Source organism: Polypterus senegalus, chromosome 12 (assembly GCF_016835505.1).
Source record: "Polypterus senegalus isolate Bchr_013 chromosome 12, ASM1683550v1, whole genome shotgun sequence".
Lineage (NCBI taxonomy): Eukaryota > Metazoa > Chordata > Cladistia > Polypteriformes > Polypteridae > Polypterus > Polypterus senegalus.
The window spans coordinates 106,096,461-106,118,853 of NC_053165.1; the positions used below are offsets into that span (position 1 = coordinate 106,096,461).

The window sequence follows — 22,393 nt, forward strand, 5'->3', positions numbered from 1 at the left end:
GCGTAACTCTCTGGTCTTTTGGAGAGATTTGCTTTGTGAACAGGTGTGCCATCCAATAAGAGTGCAGAGGCTGCCTAATCTCGTACAGGATGGCACCATCTTGCCAAAGAAATACCACCGCAGAAAACCTGGCCACGTTTTAAGCTGAATGAGTTTTTTGTGTCACATTTGAGTTCACTTATGAGCTGAAATATCCAGAGGAACTGGAGCCGAGTGGCAATCCTGCTGCCAGCTCCACCCTTAAATGAAGGTGGTCGAACAAAGAGATTATTCATTGTTTTATACTAAATGAATAAACAATTAAATAAACTGGAGAGTTTCTAGTAAATTGTGTAGAAGTCAGTATTAAAAGATTCCTTCCAGTTAAAGGCGTCCTTTCCCAAAATCATTTTCTGTAGGAGGACATCACATTACAGCAGCACAGGCAGAAGGCAAAGTGTTTTTGAGAAGCTGACATTGATCTGAAAGGAGCCTTCTGCTGCGTTAACAAGGACATTTAAATATTTAGATATTTCATAGCAGCAGCAGTTATAAGATTTAAAAAACACCTCCGTGACCCCCCATAATAACACACACTCAAGTTAGTCACAGAAAATTGTGCCTTCCACAAACGGGTGACATCTGGGTTGGCCACCTGTGCTGCCAGCGCTGTCTGGCTGTAGGCCCCTTTGCACAAAACGCCAGGCTTTGGTGTCTGGGGGTCTGTGCTCTCCGCTCTGTTTCTCATCCTCTGCCAGAGCTTTCACCACCAATGAAATCTGACAGAGGGGCCATTGGCCAAGAAGTCGGATTCCAGGAATGGCTCATCACTGCATGGCAGCCCAGTTCAGAGAAGCTGCTGAGGACGTCTTTTAGTGATTTTGTCTATCTGGGCACAAAAAAAGGAAAGGGGACATTTTGTTTGACAGAATTGGTGGCTTTCTGGAAGTTTAGGGTTTACAGGTAAGTGAGGCTGAGGAAGGAGCTTGCTGTGTGTGAAGAAACGACGCTGATGGCACCCGACACTCTAATAAGTGGAATCGCTCTGAACGGTCACTGCGTCACCCTGCACACCTCGCTTTCTTGTTGCCATAGGAACAAACAGGTCTCCTGAGGGAGAAGAGCCTACATGGGTTTACAGTGACACACAATAAAGGACACATTAGGCTGGCTTGGGTGTTTTTTTTATTCCAAATTCACTGGTCAGTGTTTCGTATGCTTTACACCGGGCGACCTGTGACTTCTTCCCTGCCAGCTCAATAATCTGCATTGATGTCGTTTTCTTTTCTTTTCTTTTCTTTTATTTGATTGATTGGCACTATAGAAATCTGCAAAACACAACCCTGCCCTCCCCAACCCAACCAAAAAATATAGAAGGAGAGGTGTAAAGGTTAGAAACAATGAAAATAATGAAGGACCAAGAAAGAGGTTTCACTCCCCCATGTTTGTGCCCGCTCAGGTCCCTTAAGGGTTGGGCTAACAGGACAGCCGTCGTCAAGCCTCTGCCAAGGCGCTCTAGACTAAGATTAGGCCGACATCCTCCTGTGAGCTGCGCTGCCGTGGCTCTGGGCTGTTCCTTACTGGTGCGCTCAGATTCGCTCCTCGGCCCCCCTCTCCCCGCCTCTGGCTGGTGGGAGAAAGTGACAAGGCAAAGTGAATTTGCTGGAAAGGTTTGTGGAGAGCAGATGTCAGTCCCAGCATCAGAGCGGAGTGTGACTTTGAATCGGTGTAAATCGGAGTAAGAACGATATCAATTATATTAATAATAATAACCAATTATGGTGATGATAATGGTAACAGTAAAAAAGTCAGTGCCAGAGTTCTCTTCAGCTTTTTCTGATGATTCTCCACTCATAAATCTGCTTGCTGTGTCCTTTCTTATTGGTCATCTTGTCAGTGCTTCTTCACTGTCCTTCTCAGAGCCAAGTTTGCACCCTAAGTGTGGAGGGTCAGACTGGCCCAATTGGTGCTGGCAAACTCCAGCCTGCCTGCAGTGGGTGGGGTGCTAAATATTTTGCATGTGTCCACCAGGTGGCATCTGGAGAGCACTACTTAGGTGTCTCGTTCATGTCAGACCTTCCCAGATGTCATCCTTTTCACTTGCCCGTCTCTCTGTCAGCCTGCCCTCTCCAAGTGTCCATATGCACGGCTCCACCTTCTGTCTCTGTCTATGTGTGCGTGCCCCTGATATTTATTTTTCTTCTTTCTCGTCACTCTCTGTCCGAGACCCTCGTTTCCTTTCTCTTATTCACTTGAAGTGAATGTTGTTGATCTGCTAGTATAAAAACCCAATGCACTCTGATCATTGAAAAAGAGCTGACTTTCCAAGTGAGACCCACTGAGTGTATCCACTCTGCCTTCCTCCGCTTAATAATCATTTCACTTCCAGTTTCAGCAGCTCGTTTTCATTTGTTTACCAATGAGATGAACGGATTTTGTCATTAAGACTAACTGTAGAAAATCTGCAGCACCGGACATTTTTCAAAATAATAATAATAATAATAATAATAAAAAAAAAAGCAATGTCATCTCTTAAAGACTGAACCCAACTCTGGATAGTGGAATTTAGCCCTAAGTCTAGAATCCTTTAAGTGAAAGCCAACACACAGAGAGATAGGCGCCCCTGCTCCCTCAAATGAGACCATAAAGCTACAGGAACCGGCAAGATCCAACACATGGAGACCTTCTTATGCAAAGATAAAGAAGAGAACATCATAGACGGAGAAAAAAAAAAAAAAAAACAAAAAGAAAAACATCGCTGGTTTGTGTGTTCACATAGTGTCACTGCTCCACCTCTATAGAGCTACTTCCTCAGCGCTTTGAAACCAGTACTTCCAGTTCAGAGCATTTTGAGCCCCCACAGCGTCCCGCTCTAGGCGCATTAGTTTCCACTGTTCTTCTCAGTCCTGCTCACTCATCAGGTCCACAGGAGAAGACACAGGAGGCCCCACGACCCTCCTTGGACTGCTCCCCTCGCTATGTGTTGAAGAAGAAGGGGGTGGGGGCAAGTTCAACCGGGGGGCCACCACTCGGGCGGCCCTCAAGGTCTGTATTCTGCGGCATTCCTGGCAGATGCGAATGTGAGTGCAGCTGCGCACGCTGGTTGTACTGGACAGGGGCAAGGTGGGAGGAGGGGTTGTGTTTGAGCCCACAGGGTCCTCCAGAAGTCTTTGAGGCCCCGGTCCCAAGTCTGACTGGCCTGCTGGGGTCCCTCCCCCTACAGGATTTGAGGTTGTTCCTCCAGTTAGTGGTCCAGCTCCACTGTACAGCTTTCCATTGCTCAGCCTCATCTCTCGCACCATGCGTAGGGGCTTGGAGGTCGACAGCATAATTCGACTGTGACGAGTTGGGCGACGTCGCCGAGAGCGGGAGTTCTTCTTACACGAGATGGCATTGCGGAATTCATTCAGCATCTCCTGGCACACAGATATCTGTCCGGGAGAAAAAAAAGAGTCTGGTATTAGTTTGCTGAATGGTATTCTCTGCATCTCTAAAAAGAGAATAACATGGGGCGAAGGAAAAAAAGAACAAGATGAAAGCTGCTGAAGAAAATTCCCCTGTAGTGTGATGACGCAAACGCTCCCTGGAAACACCAAGAAGAATGAAACACAGATATGCTGGCATGCTTACAGCACCACACAAGACATGGAGTACACCTACTCATTTGGGTTTGCATTTGAGTTTGCCCGCCCCCTCATACCTCGTCTGACTCAGCTGTGCGCCGTGTTGACCAAACAAACTCCATGATGGCCACAAACACAGCAATGATCAGCCCACAGATCAGCACCACAAAGATGCCACCAATGTTTTCCATGCCCAGACCTGCAAGGGGAGAGAAACAGTGAGAACTGCAAATATATTGTGCCATAAAATTGCCATGAATGCCTTGTGGAAAGAGGGCAAGGCATCCACTGAGACAAATACGCTGCCAAATGAAATTCTACTGGTGCTATTGGTCATCCAAATTGAACACAAAACAGCAAGATGTAAATGAGAAGAAGTAGGAGAAGGAGGGACAATGTACTGACCTTTAGCCCTGTGGTCTTCTTCTTTTGGACACTTGCCTCCTTCCCACCACTTCCTCTTCAAGATTTCCAGTCTGTTATTTTCCTGCAGCTGCAGGATTGCCAGAGTAATTTCATCTCGGAATGGAGAGCCTGGGATTGGGAAGGGAAAGCATGAGATCTTAGGTAGCCGCTTCATATTACATTTGCAGCCTCAGTGCCAGTGAACTGGACCAGCCTGCAGTGACACAGATAAGTGGTAACTGCCTACGCTCCAGCAGTGTGCTGCCAGGCAATATGTTCTTACCTAGCGGCATGCCAATCCCATAGCCCTTTGTGTCAAGCAGCCCACCAATCTGGGTCAGGTTACAGTTGAGTCGGCGGTGGTATTCATTCATGGTGCTCTCCAGCAGGAAGGCATATTTGGAGTTAAGAACTCGAGCAATGCCCTCCTCTGTGCTTTTCACAAAGACGCTGGGCTGTTTGGACTGCATGTAGTTCCACATCCGCTGGTATGTCTGGTACCTGGAGTTCTAAATTGAACACAGATTGCCAGTAAGTCATAAGGAACAAAAAGGTGGGCTACTTGTAAAGTAAAACAGAGTCCGTGACTTTAAAGAATGTAGTTAAGACTTGCAGCAAACGTGAAGTTAGTAGTTATCTTCTACTGGCTTGCACAGAACTTTGGTTGAGTCAACCAGGCTATGCCATTCCAACAGATGAGCTGGAAGACAGCATCCTTCTACACTCCCACATAGCAACATTATCATAAATGGTTTATTTATAATCATGTAGGAGTATCTAAATGATTCCCACAAGCAGAAATAAAAAATACTGGAACTCACAGTGGGCGACATCAACACCATACAGAGGAAGCAATAATTAATTTTAGGGATTCTAATGGCCATCTGAAGCTGTGGCAGTGAATATGACAAGCACCTGGCAAGTAGCACCTGAGCTGGTTTAATGGGATCCATGAGACGTGCATGGAAAGTTCTGAAAGCTGTCCTCCATATTGACTTCTAAAGGAGCATCTGTGGCATGTAGACGATGTGAGGAATTGAATATGAGAGTCAGATATTTAATGAAGTCAGAAAAAGTATCAAGGCTGAAGATTACTGAGGTGAGAATGAACACATAGATACTTGTAGCTTCAGTGTGACAGAAAGACATTGACAGAAAAAACATTGGTAAAAATCTCGAGTGGTCGCCCCTAGACTTTCTCTTATACTCAGATATGGGGATGGATATTTGAGGAGTAAACCTCAAGACAATGATTACATTTTTATATGATGTATATTAAAGAACCATCAACAACAAATCGAATCAAATTAATAATATAGTGAACAATTCTTATAAAAGTAAAGTTGAATAAGTCGGACTCTGCAGCTGCATTAATAAAAACGTACTACATCAGGTTAGTGGAAATAGCCCAAAAGTTGATAGAAATCTAAGTTTGTATTTAATACTTGTATGCAAAATTTGGTGATCTAAGTGAAAGTGTACTCGAGTTATCGTGTTTACACACACACTTACAGAAATTTCAAAAACTGTATCTTCATACTCAGGGAGGTCTAAAACATCGAGATTCATCAAAATCTCGAGGTCGAATTTTTGGACAATTACAATACCTTCCCTATACTTCGTATCAAGAAAGTAAAAAGGGAGTAGGTAAGTTTGGGGAGGAAGAGAGGTGGACTGAGGTGTTTCAGGTCTAAGGTAGGAACTGAACAGAATAACTGGATGAAAAATTGCACTGTGGCATTGATGGAGGGGGTGACGTTTAAGAAGGAGAACACATGGATGGAAGTGAAATCACTCAGAATGAGAACAATGTTAAACACGCCACAGACAGAAGACAATGGAAATTTAAGACTAGCTACTCTGGGATAACAAATAACGTTTTATATTTTTCTACAGCAAACAGCTTCCCAGATCGCTTTACAAGTACAGACCAGCAGTGCCTCTGTAACCATAAATATTTTTACAATTGGAGCCCATGAAGGATAAAAGAGCCACTGCTGTGAAATGAACCACCAACCTTCCAGTTCAGACTTTAACCTTTAGATCAGAATGTCACCCTACTAACCTGACTAATTACTGTTAAACCAGTTGTTGATGGTTTTCTTTAGTTCAGATTCTCGTGACTGCCTATATGAAGAGGCTAACACTACATACTATGGGAGAGTCAAGAAATGTGGAAGTGTTGGAAGACCTTGGAAGTGTTAGCTCATAGTGGGAAAAATGTTAAAAAACAATTTCTACCCATATTAACCGAGATGTGATGTAATGTTGATGTCTCATCTCATTCAATGGTATAACACAATAAAAAAATAACTGATTTAGAAATAGCATTTTTGAGGTTGCATTATATTGGGAGTTATATGATATATGACTGATATATGCTTAACGGGTTGACTTTGCTTTTTATTTTCACCAAGAAAGGTGAAGTTAATCATAAAGTGTTTTTTAACAAATCAACAGCAACCTCATGTTCTTCCAAAAACATCAACTGGAAATTCACATAATCACAAGGAGGCGGTGTGTGGCCACAGGTGGTAACTTGGAAAATCCTCACAGAATATGAATAGAGCACAAGGTCCCCCTGATAATTAAATCATGTCACCAAGGATCAATAGTACATGATGAGTAGGGGGCAGGAGTAATCAAGAAGAGGCAACTGGATTCTCAAAATGTCTTGCGTTTGAAATTTCCCATCACTCTTAAGGCTCTTTGACTGGGGTGTTTTCTTCAACTTACAGTATTTGGAGGTACAGTAAGTTTGTAACAGAAATCAACCAACAGAAGATAATTTAAAATGTGGCTAAAGGAGACAAACGAGAATGAAATTAGGTGACAGTTTGGCTGCACTAAATGTTGCTGCTCTTCCACTCCTCCGAGGTGCTGATGCTGGAAATGGGGTTGACAATCTTTTTAAAAGAAACAGAAAGTTTAAGTTCTGATTGCTCTAGGTAATTGAGCTAAGAAAAATAAATACATAAAATGTCCGCTTGATGTCTACCGCACAAATTTTAGAAGAAAATACTTGCTTGGAAGAAGGTCATTGTGCTCCCGCCATGAATGGTGCCGTACTCGATGTTTGTTTGGTCTGCAAGGTCATCTGCTGACTCAATCGGCACCTCCATTCTTTGCACAGTGAGAAAAGCAGCTAGGTTGGCCGTGTACGAAGAGATAATGATGAGTGTGAAGGCCCACCTGGCAAAAACAACATCATTGTGTTAGCGCAGATCTTTCTAGGAATCATTATAGTCATAAATTCTGGAATAGGTGCAACAAGAAGTTCATGAGCTTGTTCTTTAGGTGGCCGTCGACCTTTCCTTCTACAACCAGATTTTATTCAAGAGTCATTTAATACCACAAACAAAGCAGAATGAAATGCTACTGTAGTTAATACCTTGTTAAAATTGTAATTAATATTTGTTAATTATTCCTTCACTTGAGCTGCCACCTAATAATGTAACTATTAACAAATGCCAGAAGTGTATTGATTAGCTACTGCATGAAAGATATTAATTAACATTAAGTCAGTGGCCATACTCACAATGAAATGCTTTTTATTGTTTCTACAATTATCCATCCACCTATTATCCAACCCACTATATCCTAACTACAGGATCACGGGGGTCTACTGGAGCCAATCCCAGCCAACACAGGGCACAAGGCAGGAACCAATCCCGGGCAGGGTGCCAACCCACCGCAAAATCTTCATTATTGAACCATAATATTTATACTGAAGTGAAGTTTGGTAACAACATTACAACAGTCCATCAGCAGAACAAATGAGTAGGGATCAAAATTAAAAGTAAAAAGTCAGCTTTAATTATAATCCATCCATCCATTATCCAACCCGCTATATGCTATATCATCAGTTTGTATAACGGCGAGTTTGGTCCTAGAGGGCTGCAGTGGCGGCAGCTTTATGTTCCAGCCCAATATGTTACTTTGAAGCCAGTTACTGCTGCTGAAGCAATTTTCCATTCATCTATTATCCAGCCTGCTATATCCTGACTACAGGGTCACGGGGGTCTGCTGGAGCCAATCCCAGCCAACACAGGGCACAAGGCAGGAAACAAACCCCAGGCAGGGCGCCAGCTCAATTATTCTATTCTTTAAATTCTTTCTCCCTTTTTAAATGTAACTCTGTCAAATTAAAGAAAACTGGTAGATGACATTTGGCAGAAAAGTAAAATATGTCAACTGAACATACATTTTTTCCTAATTTTTATAGGTCTGCAATTATTCGTTATTAGTAGGCTTAATCTCTCAGCATAGGCTGTCTGTAATTCCACTGCTTGTCAAAAAATACTGAAGCATTTGTTTCAAACTCTTTCCTAATACAGTATGTCGCTTGAAGGTGTCACGTAGACTTCTGTAGGATCTAAGGTGTTGCACAATATGATCCAGCAATAGTGAAACACGTACGCATTTGAAATCATCAGAGGGCATGAAGGCCTGCTGCTAAGAAGCAAGACACAGCCAGCATGGCCTCTCACAGTCGATTGAAAAAAGCGGTGTGGACACAGAAAGGATGTCATATTAAAGAACTCCAACTTTACATCATTGTCTTCGCTAGCCCTCAGCTCTTTTAAAGTGCATGGCAGAAAGGGAAGATCCATGAGCCAAGATGAAGAGAAGCACATGGGCATTAAGTATATCATTTTCTTCCTGTCAGTGGATGGAGTGCACGCAAATGATAAGATTCTCAAACCTGCTTCACCCAATTTAAGGTTCAGGGACCAGGGCTTTTCTGAGCAGAATCAAGCGCAAGGCAGGAACCAGCGCTAGCGAGGGGCCACTAATGGACACTAAGGGGCAAATTAAAGTTGACAGTTAATTAGGAACATACAAACTCCATATGGGTAATGGCTAAATCTGTGCAGCAACAACAACTGTACCACTGAGCTGTCCCTGCAAGTGATATAAAGTACACATTTTTCACTTTATCAATTATCTACACTAGGACGGGTGGGCAGACTTTTTTTTTGTGGTTACTCATAATGACTCAATATGTGGTGCGTATAAAATTTAGGTGTGCCTATGAATTCAGGCAATCTGGCATATGAATAACTGACAAACATTAGCTTTAAAAATGGTTCCTCCAAGAAATGGGTTAACAAGAAAACATCTTTTAAAAACTATTAAGAACAATGCCCAGATAGCCAAAAGAGAATCATTTTAAAGTAAATTGACTTTGCTATGACAATGTTCTAGTCATGAACGTGAAACTGCCTGCTCTGCTCTCACTGTTCACATCAGCTGGGATGTTGGATGTCTTAAGAATTCATTCATTTCAAATATTTGTGTCTGTTGGTATCTGCTTTCGTAATCGTCATGTGTGTAAAGGTCTGCTCATAACTTTAAGTCGTACAGGTCATCCCTACGGCATGTGCATAAAACCCTGAGTAAGGCACGGCCTGTAGAAATGAGGCAAAGAATCTTTGGTAACGTTACTTTTAAGTTCACTGCTGCACTGGAGTACAATCACTTGTAGCTGCAAAACTTCTGGGACATTCAAGAGCAAAAATCTGTCTTGTGGTGGCCAAGGTTCCAAAAACGAGATTCAAATTCACAACAAAAAAATGGCAGCATGAGCTGCCTATCTGGCAATTTCCACATTACCGTCTGAACACTGTTGCTTTAAATTGGGAAAATGATGACGCTTTGCCTATTGCAAATGATTCCATTTATCTTAAAGTCTGAAGAACAAAGAAGAAGATCAATTAACAGTGCTATGCCAAAACGAAAAGGCTCTCCTGGATTTGGCATTGAAGTATTTGAAAAACACACTAACTGTCTGAGTGCATTTTACTCCTTGTCTCATTTCAACGCGTATATTTAAAGGGAATAATCCGTTTTGGGCCACTACCACGAAATGTTTCTCCATTCAGTCTTCTTGTTTCCCATTTGTAAATAGTGCTCTTTATACGAATACAAGAATCACACCTGAAGTTCATGGGTGTCACTGACGATCCAATCTAACGCTGTCTATAAAGTCGGCCATGTGAAATCTCATGATGTTTAAAAATGGACATGCAAGACAAAGGCAAGCAAGCAGCTGAAAACGTACACACTTAGTCCTCGATGTGGCAGCACTGCAGACTATTCGTATGGTAAATAAAAGGTTGGTTTACTAATCTACTGCATGTCTTTCATGACAATGTTTACACCAGCCAACTGCAGCATCATCTTATTAAGAAGACGGCGCCAAGGCTGGAATATTAGATATTAGATGTCACTGCAAGGAACCTGCAGGCCACTGGCACCCAAGTCATAGGCTGTGGTTTGATCTCCCCTACCTAGTTATGAAAAATTTGTAACTGGCTGGTTTTCTTTTGGTTGCATTTGTTTACATATCACTGGAAACTGTTAATATAAGAATTATAAAAGATACAGTATATTATATATCATTAGAAAGCTGGAATTATTACTTTTATTGTCAGATGGAATTAGAACATTATCTTTAAGAGTTCTTTAGATATAAACATGTATCCACTGATCATTCTGTACTGTTGTATATTTGACTGACACCTTAATCCAAGGCAACTTTCCAAATTAGGATCCAGCAAAATTGTTTAAATACATTTTTTCATAGCACAGATGGTTACATCTACATTCACGTTTTTGTGTTTATAACACAGGGAATCTGCAGCCCACTAATCAAAATCAATTGTGTCCTATGGCCCCACATTCAAATTACTGCAGATGAGCGCAGTGCATTTTAAGTGGTGTGTTCACAGTCGCACATGGAGTCAAAGGTAGGCTGCTTTAAGACTACAAGCTCTGCAGTCAATTTCGGCTCTGAATTGTTTTCTGACGGTGTGTGATGGATTGTGTTATCCTGGTTTTTATAGGGTGTGCACATGTGGTTACTAAGATGGGGCCATTTCACACGCAATTTTCCTCTGACCAGTCCATCTCTGCCTTTTGCTAGGAAACACTATTTACACTGCAGGTGCATTATGGGAGAGTCTAGAGAAATAAAAGAGGGGTCCTGGCTTAAGCTCATTGATCTTTTGTTGCTCTTAGTAGCCACTTTAAATGCTAGTTCTCTAGGGTTTCTTCAGACCTTAGAGATTTTAGTATTCTTCACTATCTTGCCTGCATTTTGATTTCTCTTTTTTTGCTGTTGACTAATATTTCTGTCAGTTTTGGATCTGATTCCCCCGGGCAGTGTAACAGAACAACACTGAACGTTTTGCCCTATCAGCTTGGTGTCCGTACTACAGAATCCATTGTCCGGAGGTTGCACTGATTGACCACTTGCCTTTCATGAGTGCGTTCAGTTAATTTTACTTCACAGAGGTTCATGTAGTCCAAGCTTTCATTTTACTATGAATCACATTCTTTATTGACAACCAAATACTGACTCCAGTTTCCAGAAATATAATAGAATTACAACTTTCTTTCAAACTAGCAAAATACCCGTGCTTCACAGCGGAGAAGTAGTGTGTTAAAGAAGTAAAGAAAAAGAAAAGGAAACATTTTGAAAATAACGTAACATGATTGTCAAAGTAATTGTTTTGTGTATTTGGCGGCAGCGTCACAAAGTTGTTTTCGGTAGCTGCATCAGAAAATGTACCACAACGTCTGACACGCCTCCTTTTTAGTGTTTTCTCACAGCTTGGATATATATTTATATACTGTGGTCCCAGTGCCTCCTCCAGACCGCGAGGGGACGTCCGTCCTGGTTCTGTTGGGAGCCACGGGTCGAGGGCATGGAAGCCCTACCCTGTAGGGGCCCGTGGTCACCGCCAGGCGGCGCCCCGATGCCGGTTTACCCCGTGTGGTCTTTGGCCGGGGAGGGAGCATGGCCGGGACGCCTTGGAGGACCGGAGGAGGGCGTGTGCCTCCTCCAGACCGAGTGGGGGCATCCGTCCTGGTTATGTAGGGGGCCTCGGGTAGGGGGCTTTGAAGCCCAGCCCTGTAGGGACCCGTGGCGCGCCCCAGTGCCTGTTTATCCCGGGAGCCCGGCACTTCCTGGGGGAAAGACGACCGGGGAGACACGGACGGCTTCCGAGTGCGCAGCCGGCACTTCCGCCACACAGGGTTGTGGCCACCGCTAAGTGCCGGGAAGCAGCTGGAACCCGTCCGGGTTCCCATAAAAGGGGCCGCCTCCCTCCAGTCAGCGGTGGACGTCGGGAGGCTGTGTTGGCGAAGCTTGAGAGAGGACAGGAGGCGGCCAGGAAGCAAGGCACAGAAACTGTGGGCCCTGGACTTTGGGGGATTCAGTGCCAGCAGCACTGGGGTTCATGAGTGCATGTGACTTTTGTGGAATTGTAAATAGTGAATAAACAGTGTGATGGGTGAAAACATGTTGTCCGTCTGTCTGTGCCGGGGCCAGCGTTCACAATACATACATACATATATACATATATATACACATACATATCTTCATATATATATACATATATACATATCTACATATACACACATATATATATATATATATATATATATATATACATACCTATCTACATTATATATACACACAAATACATACGTACATATACACACACAAATTATATATATGTGTGTGTGTGTGTATGTATGTATGCATGTATGTGTGTGTATATATAATGTAGATAGGTATGTATATATATATATATATACATATATACATATACATACATACATACATACATACATACATACATACATACATACACACAGGTATATATATATATGTATGTGTCTATATGTGTGTGTATAGCTTTGGTCACTGGGTGCAAGGGAAAAATAATAAAATGTAGTCTATAAGTTATTAAACAGTAAAACATTAACGTTTCAAGAAGTACAGGTACACTGATCACTACTGGAGTGGTTTCGGGTAAACTACATTTTAAAGACTGTGTAACACAACAGGTAAGTAGTACTAACAGCAGCTAAAATGTAGAGAGAAAGGCTTTGGTTGGGGATAAAAGGAAAAAAGGTGTAAAGAATGGAAACTTGCCTTTTTCTTTAATATAGTGTAGAGAGAGGTCTGCGCTGACAATATGAGCGTTGCGGTGGGTGTCGTGTAGACTGGAGAGACGGCCCTGCCATTAATTGGCTGGGATGGCACTGTCGGTCCTCCACTCCTGTGCGTGTCTTCATAATCCGACCTGACGACCTCATAATCGTATACGTGTAAAAGAAAGTGCGAAGCGCCTTAATATTAGTTTGACGCGGTCTAGAAATGGGATCCCATGTTTACAGTTGTCTGGGCTATAGCTCATGGGAAGGGGGAACAAAATTAAAAGTGTTTACTTTCACTTAAGGCAGAAGCACAGTCAGCGTCTCAAAGGCCAGCACAGCTACGCACGCGTGTAGTATTTTTGCAGTGCAGGAAACGTCACTTTTTGCAGACACGTTGACGTGAGCAAAACTCTCCGCGCTCTTTAGAGGTCTTGCTTTCTCTGCGTACTGCGTTCATAGTCAGTTCACGTGAGCCGCTCGGAGTACATGCATCGAAACGTCTGAGCTGTGCCTGTGCTATCTCGTGCAATCTTGCGATGTCCACGGCGTTATTTAATGTTAGCTAAGAGTCGGCACTTAAAAGTTTCTCGCTACAGCAATTTTGCTACAAAGTGATCCAAAGTCTCGTTTATACCTCGTGTCTTCTCATTAAATTTGTATCTGTCGAATAAAGTATTCAGCGTTTTTCTTCAGTGCTCTTTGGGGGCTCTTCCTTCTTTTCTACGTGATGATGTCACACACAGCTCCGCCCCCCACAGCCATCGGGCTAACGTCCATTACAGTATATGGAGAAAAATAGGTTCCAGTTATGACCATTATGCGAAGAAATGAAACCTGCTTAACTTTTGTAAGTAAGCTGTAAGGAATGAGCCTGCCAAATTTCAGCCTTCTACCTACACAGGAAGTTGGAGAATTAGTGATGAGTGAGTGAGTCAGTGAGTGAGTGAGTGAGTGAGTCAGTGAGGGCTTTGCCTTTTATTAGTATAGATTCATTCTTTATCAGAGTCACTTTTCCTGTGTGCACGTATGAGGGAAATACATGAAAAATGTTATTTTCATATTTCATTACTAGCTTTTATGCATTAAATTTATAATATTATAATGTCTCATTATTTGTTCAATTTCAAGGCATTTGGTCAAACCTATAGCTGCTGTCACACACATGTGTGACTAGGAGCGAGGTGAGTGGACCAAGTGGAGGTCCAGGGGTGGCGGGGTGCTGTAATCCTATTTCTGTTATCTCTGCAGGCCAAATACGGGAAAACCTGCCTGATTTAACATCACTTTCAACTCTGGCGCCCCAACCTAAGTCACTTCCAGTTCCTCAAGGAGGCCATCCTGCCGGCTACGCCACTGTAAAAGAATGAGTCTCAACACGCTGGAAAGGTTTGGGACAGCCACCCATATATTGTCCCTGGGTGCAAAAGGTTTCAAGAAAACAAGTTGTTGTCACGTTGAGTTCTAGGACTGAACTGATGAGGTTTTGGAAGATTGTGGTTTTATATGCCGTGAACCGGAAGTCATTCTGGGCACCAGGGCCGGAAGTGACGTCACTCTGGGCACTGGAAACGGAAGTGACGTCAGTCTGGGCTCCGGAACTGGAAGTGCTGTTAAATCAGGCAGGTTTTCCCGTACTTGGTCTGCAGAGATAACAGAAGTAGGTTTCCCTCTACTTGGTCCACTCACTTGGTATTTAATTGCTAATATTAGCAAGTCATTATAAGCTCTTACTGATGCTTCACAATGGTGGTCTGAGAAGAGTGAGGATCTTGATTAGAAGTCCCTTGATACCACTACATTGTACATCAGGTTACAACATTAAATGTTAAGCTCTCTTGCACATCTTATTTTCCTCCATATTTAAAAAGATAGAACATATGAAAATGTTTTTAATATCAGCTTGTAATAATTGAGAATTGTGTTGATCTACGTCTTTCAAATTCTCACGCCCTCTCGATAGCTGTACGTATGATTTGGCTCTGCCTCTGCTCACCTAATTGTGATGCTTACAGTACAAATACTCAGTGCAGTGATTGCCATTTATTTGAATATACCTCTCGGTTTCCTTCAATTGGGCAGGTGTCCTGCTGCTTCTACCCAATGACGGAATTCTTTGCTGAGGCTTCTTATCTGGTGTAAATAGATCTCTATAGAGGTACTTTAGATTTACCATAAGTATACAAATGGTGGTAGATGGTGCAGTGATTAGCAATACTGATTCACAGCTCAAAGATCTGTGGTTTGATTCCAGGTCTGACTGTGCGGAGTTTGCTCATCCTCCTCCTGGCTACTCAGGTCTTCTCCAGACACTACAGTTTTCCTCCCACATCCCAAAGACGTGAGTATGTGTGTGTTAGGTCAAATGGCAACACTGAATTGTCCAGATATGAGTGAAAGGTATTGGGCCTGATGATGGACTGTTGGTTCCTGCCTTGTGTGTGAGATGTTGAGTTAGGCTTGATGCCCCAGTCCTGAACCTGGAATAAACAGATTTGAAAATGGCTCAATGATTAATTACATAAGACCAACATCATTCAAATGTAATTTAACTCAAAATTGTGTTTTTTTTTTTTGCAAAATATCCATATTAATGAGATTCCCTGCAATTGGCAGCCCACATTCCGGTCCCTGACTACATATTACAACATAAGCTCTGTTTATGTCCAAAGACAGTTTTTTTCCTGTCCTTCTTGTCACTCTCATTTCGCAGCTTTCCATCCAAATCTCCAAATCCTCACCATACACCACTGACGCATCTTGTTGACAAAGCCCTGGGCATGATCTCTGATCCCTGCTGCATGAATCCTCCAACTGGAAACCATAGACTATTTCCCAATGTGTACTGGTTTTCCAAAACATCTCGACGCTCTCGTAAACAGGGGTGAGGGTTGTACCACTCGTAAGGGCTGAGCCTGGAAGAGGAAGAGACACAAAGCTGATTAGAAGAAGGATTAAGAGCCACACCAGTAAGGAGTAGGACACAAAGAGGTTTATGATGACAGAAAACTATTGGAGTCATGCAGATTTTCCTAGATGTGTTATCTGAGGACAGGGGAATATTAAAAGCATGCTCAATGGTTAAGAAGAACAAAACACTAGATTAGACAGAAGCATTGATTGGCCTGAATAGCAGCGACTGTAGAAGTCTAAAGGATGATTGCAAAGGTTAAACGAATTAAGGAATGAATGTTATTATCTTTGTGTCCAATCAGACATCTGTAATGAACATTATCTCAAAAAATGACACAGCATGACTTTGTGTGTTCAGTGTGCTGCATGTTGTGCCTCATGTCCGTTGTTGAATTTGTGCCCATAGGCCACAGTGACCAAGAAGTGGAACATTACATAAGGGACATGTTAATCTCTCAAATCACATACGCAGCTGACCTCTGAAAGAAGGAAGGCTTTAATTGTGAGTAGCCAGTTATTGACACAAAGGTCATTTATCCTGATCAGGCTTTGCATCTGCCCTGCTACTAATTTGAGTACATCACCTTCATATCTATTTTAGAATTGCCATCTTGACCATGCTGCTCATCATTTATGGCTCAGATCCAGTTTAACTTGTATAAGACCTAAGCCTGAGTCAAAGTCTTCCAAAAGATGACCCTTAGCATTCTTAACATTCCCTATCTGATTTCTTAGATCCATATGCTAAAATATGAAATTGAGACATGGTGCTTTTCACCTTAACATTGTGACATCTCTTCTCGATCTTCTACTGCATCTCTTCAGTACCACATGTACTCGCCTACCAAGCAGGCTCCAGGCGCAGCTGGATTTGTTGCGTTTTGTAATCTATCTATCCATCCATTTTCCTGTACTGTTTGTAATCATTTCAGTTGTGATTTAGTAGAGGCAATTACTTTTAATGAGACTCAATATAAAAGGCGTTAAACCAAATAACAATTGATAGATCAGAAGATCTGAGGAGCTCAATGGTACTAAAGCTGATCTTTTTTAGAAGACTAAATACGAAATGAAAGGACGAATTACGGCACTACTGTGGCAGAGAGGAAGCCCAAATACAGTGCAAACTGGAGGCTTGTGCTTTTTCAACTGGTTTGGAAAACACAGATTCGAAGAATTTATAGAGATGATATTTAGGAATGCCGAGACTCTGCTCTGACAATGAAATGAAAATTTAATTCAAAGGATTTTTCCTGCTTAAACCATGCTATTATATAATTTCTAGAACTTCTAGAATGAATTTCCAGTGTGTGTTATTTTTTAGCACTTGGAGGAGGTGCTGAAACAGCATATTCAATTTAAATAATATTGTATACTAAACAGAATCTAGCAAATATCGCACAATCATACATGTCTCCTAAAATAGCATGGTCTGCAAGCTTCTCCTGAAACAATGCACATTGTTCTGTGAAAAAAGCCACGCTCATGCTGCCAACTAGATTTATATAGCAGCCGGGCTAGCAGATAAGGGGTGGCAATCGATTTCATTTTCATTTCATTTTTGGATTCTCTCGAGGCTGTCCCAGCATCCTGCTCTAACAGAACATGAAAAATACTGCAGGCATAGCAGCTGATTAGATTCTTGTTCCATCCATACAATTGACCAGGCAAGAAATAAAATGACTAGAATAATGGATTCTCTTTCTATATGTGAACTGTTAGGAAAAGAGTACATTTTCTTTTTCAGTAATGTCTAATTAAAAGTTCACAAGGGCTGGAGATCTTTTCGGCAACAATGAGTGCAAGGCAAGAACCAACTCAGGCCTGGCCACCAGTCTACTGCAGGGTACACACATGAACAGAGCCAAACTGGGCCCATTTTGTATCAATAATTCACCAACCTAACATGGTGTACTGGACTACTCAGAACTGACATGGACACAGAGTGAATATGCAGATTCAAACAGTGAATATGTCCTGAACTGAAGCTTACTCTCCTTGAAACAAGAAGCAGTCGAGCTAACTAATGCGTCCTGGTCTATACTATCACTAAGGTGCAGACTCTACCACTATGTCCTAAATCTTTGCCTTTTAGCTCCTTTCAGTTATGAGAAGATGATTTATAAAGTAACACATTTCTATGATAATCACATAGAAAACACCAAAACACCTGCAAATGTCCTCAAACTAAATCAGAATTAAAAACAATAAATGAAATGTACACAGAAGCTGTCAGAACTGATAATAATGGCATCAGTGTCACTGACACACGAGCCTCAGTTTTAACACAGCAGATCTGAACGACAACCAAAAGTCTGGCCTAGTTGCCTTCAACGGGAGCTAATGGCTAAGGATTTGGATTTGAAACTACAATATCTAAGGTTCAAATTCTAGTTCTGACACAATATTCGTCTTTAACTGATTTGCTTTTCCTGAAAAAAAAAATAATCAAAAATTGTAATATTCCCTTGAGATCCTCCAATTGATCAGTAAGCGTGCTCAGTTTAACCGAGTTTTCCTGAATGTGCTCTTCAATTTTACCCAGCACCTGTCGCAGCTCCAGTTGCATCTCCTGTCGCAGCCTTTCATTTGCCTGTTGCAACTCCTGTCTCAGTTTCTCATTTGCCTTTACCCTTGCCTTCTCGCTTTTCTTTATATCTTGCATGAGCTCAGCGAACATCACCTGCAGTTTAGACATTTCAATTGTGCTTTCTTGTACCGTAGGTGAAGCGGCAGGCTCTACTGTAGCCGGTGTCCCTGCTGTTCCCGGCTCGCGTGGAGTAATTGAAGCCGCAAACTGCAAGGCCTTTTCCAGTTTCAGGTGATCTTCTCCGATCGGCGAGCTATCGAGATCTGCACTCACGATCGTACATTCTCTCCCCTTTTCGCTCTCAGCCGGCGACGATGTAGCGGACCGTGGTTCCGAGGAGTCTGTACTTTCTTCCATCTGATCCAGGTCTGTCTCTGAAAGGTTGTATCTTGAACTAGGGCTTGCTGATCTTAGCTTGGGTGCAACTTTAGTTTTCAATTCTTTCTGACCCCCTTTCTTGTTGGCCATGTTTATACTGTATATGCTTACATGTACTGTAGCAGTCCCCTCGGGTTGAATAAATACAGGATATCTCAGGATAATAAGCAAATAATATGAAAAATAACACCGCTGCTAGCGGAGCCCCACTTCAGACGTCCATCTCTCGTATCGGATGAGACCAAATCATCCAAAAAAAAAAAAAAAATAAAAAATATTAAAAAAAATTGTAATATTCCCATAAAATGCTTTGGTACTCTATGGTATTCACCATGAATACAGCATAAAGACCCGCAAAACATGTCTTTGAATTCGAAAACTATTCTGACTATATAATAAAAAGGCCTTTAAATATAAATGTTCTGCACTAATTGTAAACATTCTGTTACTGATTGAGAATATAATTGTGTAGATAAATCAAGAGTTATGATTTCAGAGAAAATCACATAATTTAACAAAAGCATAAGGAAAGATGAGAACAAGATTAAGCCTAAAATAGCTCGTCAGTCCCTATTCACTAAATGTGAAGGCTTCCCAAATACAGGTAGTCCCCAGGTTACGTCCATCCGACCTACGACATATGAACGGGCTGCGATGCATGCGACCTCAGTAACTGCCGCTCCGTCATCTTCGGTCTGGGTACGCTGCAAGCGGTGGCTGGACGGAGGCTGGAGGGGGATGATTTCGCTGCTTGCGCACTGTAGTGTCCCTCGGCTGGCTCCCGGCGGCAAGCAATTTCACTGCCTGCCCACCACACACTGCTGCCCCATTCGTTCTAGGTGGGCGTCTGGTAATGCTGCAAGCGGTGACATGGTTGTGGCTGAACGGAGGCCATTGAGGGTGAACAGGGCAGCTGGGGGGTAGCATTGTAGTGTGCCTTGGATGGCTGTGTGTTGAATGGGGGCGGTGATGTTGCAGATGCTGCAGGCAGCTTGCTGTAGTGGAGGTGACTGAGGTGGGCTGGTGATGAACCGCCTGTCGATGCCCCCATTCATTCTCAATAGCAAGCTTGCTTGTACTGTTACGCACATAGCAGGAAGTTGTCTCTTGTCAGTACAGGGTGGTCCAGATCTAATTATGCAGATCCAGATCATCTCGATGACTTTGATTTATGCAGGGACGATTCTAGTTCGGCGCAAAGACGATTCTTCATGTCTTCAGTTCGCACACTTCTCGATGGTCCGGGATTTTTCGGGTGATTTTCTATGTAATAAACTGAATAAGTTATAGCGTAATGAAAATTGCATAATTATATCTGGCCCACTCTATACATCAGACGTGCTGAGGACGGGTGCCTTCCTGCTGTGCTGTGCAGAAGAGCTCATCTTAACCTTTTGTCTTCACCCTTCAAGAATGTCTCTGAAACACAAATCTGATGCAAGTGCTGATGATACAGTAAATAAGAGAAAGACCATCACCATTGAAAATAAAGTAGAAATGATAAAAAGGTCAGAAAGAGGTGAAACTGCATCATTCACTGGCAGAGCACTTGGTTACAGTCGATCAACAATAGCATTTATTAAAATAATGTACCTGTTCCGACTTACATACAAATTCAACTTAAGAACAAACTTACAGTCCCTATCTCGTACGTAACCCGGGGACTGCCTGTACTGTGCTCAACTACCCTACTTAGTAGTTAATTCCATGTCCTTACAATTCCCTGCATGAAGAAGCACAAAAGTTTGGGTTAAATTTACCCTCAGCAGCTTGCACCTGTGTCACCATGTTCTAACTTAAGAAGTCAATTTAAGTTAGCAGGTGGCATTTATGCCACTAACACCCTTCATAATTTTAAATACAAAATAATAGTAATAACAATAATAATAATAATTAAATACATTTACATAGCACTTTTCTCACCACTCAAAGTGGTTTACATAGACAGAGGGGAACCACTCCAACACCCCCCAAGTGTGTAGCACCCATCTGCATAATGCAACGGCAGCCATTATTGCACAAGTATGTTATCTCACATTAGCTATTAGGCAATGAAGGGGTGAGAGAGATAGCCAACTAGAAAGAGGGGATGGTTAGGGGGCCAAAGTGGACAAGGCCATGATGGGAAATTTAGCCAGGACATCAGGATACAACCAACTCTTTTTGAAAGATACCCATGGATTTTTACTGACCACAGACAGTCAGGATCTCAGTTCTCATCTGAAGTACGGCACAATATTTACAGTTCAGTGTCCCAGTCACTGCACTGGGGCACTGGGATCCACACAGATCACAGGGTAATCTTCCGCTGATGGCCTCACCAGTAGCTCTTCCAGCATCAACCCTAGCTTTTCTTGGATGGTCTCCCATTCAATTAGTGGCTGGGCCCAACCATGCTTAACTTCAGGTGGATGACCTCTTCTGAAGTGCAGGTGGTATGACCGGTGACAACGCATCTACCATGTCAGCTCATAATCTTTGTCTCAAAAGATTCAGCTCCATCATTTTTTCTTCATAGCTGAAATTAGTGTTCCCACTCCTCTCTGGACATTTGGTACTATTGTTGCAATAGGGAGAATAAAACTGCACATAGTACTCCAGATGAGGTCTTACAAGTTCATGTGTGTGCGCGGCTTTCTCTTGCGCTGCTTCTGTGTGAACCGGTCAGGCACAGAGAAGGTCAGCTGCTGAGAGAGCGTCTCGACTGTTGCAGGGCCTGCATTGGTGAAGCAGGTGAGACGGTAATGAAACAGAGGCACAGGGCTTATTGGTTTTTAAAGACTGCTTCTTTCATTGTGTTTTAACCTCAGTTTTAAAGGATTGTTTTAAGGATCCCATGGGATACTCCTCACAAAGTGTTTCACACGCTGCATATAGCGATTCACTTCCGCGAGAAACATGCCTCTATGAACAGTCAACGTGCTTCAGAGTTGTATGTGGACTCTACGACAGATGAACATAAATGACGCCGGTTTTCCTGTGTCATCGCGTCCGAGTTGGTGGGCGTGGTTCTGCGAGTTGTCGTCGTATCCAATGGTCTTAGAGTTGGTGGGCGTGGCTCCTTCCTGCGTGCGCCATGGACGTCTTACTTGTCGGCGGCTTAGTGAATCCACGCCCCTTCCGGCGTGCTTTCCATGGGTGTCTTGTCTTAGTGAATTATATATATATAGATATTTTATTTCCATGGTTTAAAGCAATTTACATTTACAATAAACATCTTCAGCGAGTGATCTGCACAACTCTAAATTCTGTCCAGGTCATCCATAATGATTCTATTGACAGTAGGAATGCTTCATTCTACCTATTTTAGTGTGCACTGCTAACTTGTGAGTTACTGACACATTTATACAAATTGAATGGACAAATAGTCCACTACGCTTCTAATTGAGGAGCTCCACCTTTAATTTCATTTAATTTGAGAAAAGTACCCTACATCATAACTTATTGTTGCCTATGGCTAAGCCAGCTCTGCACTCATCTGCACATGTCAACCCACACTTAACACACCAGTATGAGAACAATCCTGCTTCTGTTACAGGCAGATCAAATTTACTTG

The 22,393-nt window shown here is 42.5% G+C and overlaps 1 protein-coding gene across 2 annotated transcripts in view; it reads right to left on the reverse strand.

Moving 5' to 3' along the window:
• Window positions 1–1,128: 1,128 nt before the first annotated feature.
• Window positions 1,129–22,393, reverse strand: part of grik5 (glutamate receptor, ionotropic, kainate 5) — a 361,535-nt gene continuing 340,270 nt past the window's right edge. For both annotated transcript variants that reach the window (XM_039773143.1, XM_039773142.1), the window contains exons 15-20: window positions 15,698–15,871; window positions 7,034–7,199; window positions 4,291–4,516; window positions 4,008–4,136; window positions 3,680–3,801; window positions 1,129–3,410 (exon numbers count right to left, since the gene is read on the reverse strand). In XM_039773143.1, the coding sequence (XP_039629077.1) occupies window positions 2,880–3,410; window positions 3,680–3,801; window positions 4,008–4,136; window positions 4,291–4,516; window positions 7,034–7,199; window positions 15,698–15,871 (1,348 nt within the window). In that variant the 3' untranslated portion in view covers window positions 1,129–2,879. The remainder of the gene's footprint in view (window positions 3,411–3,679; window positions 3,802–4,007; window positions 4,137–4,290; window positions 4,517–7,033; window positions 7,200–15,697; window positions 15,872–22,393) is intronic.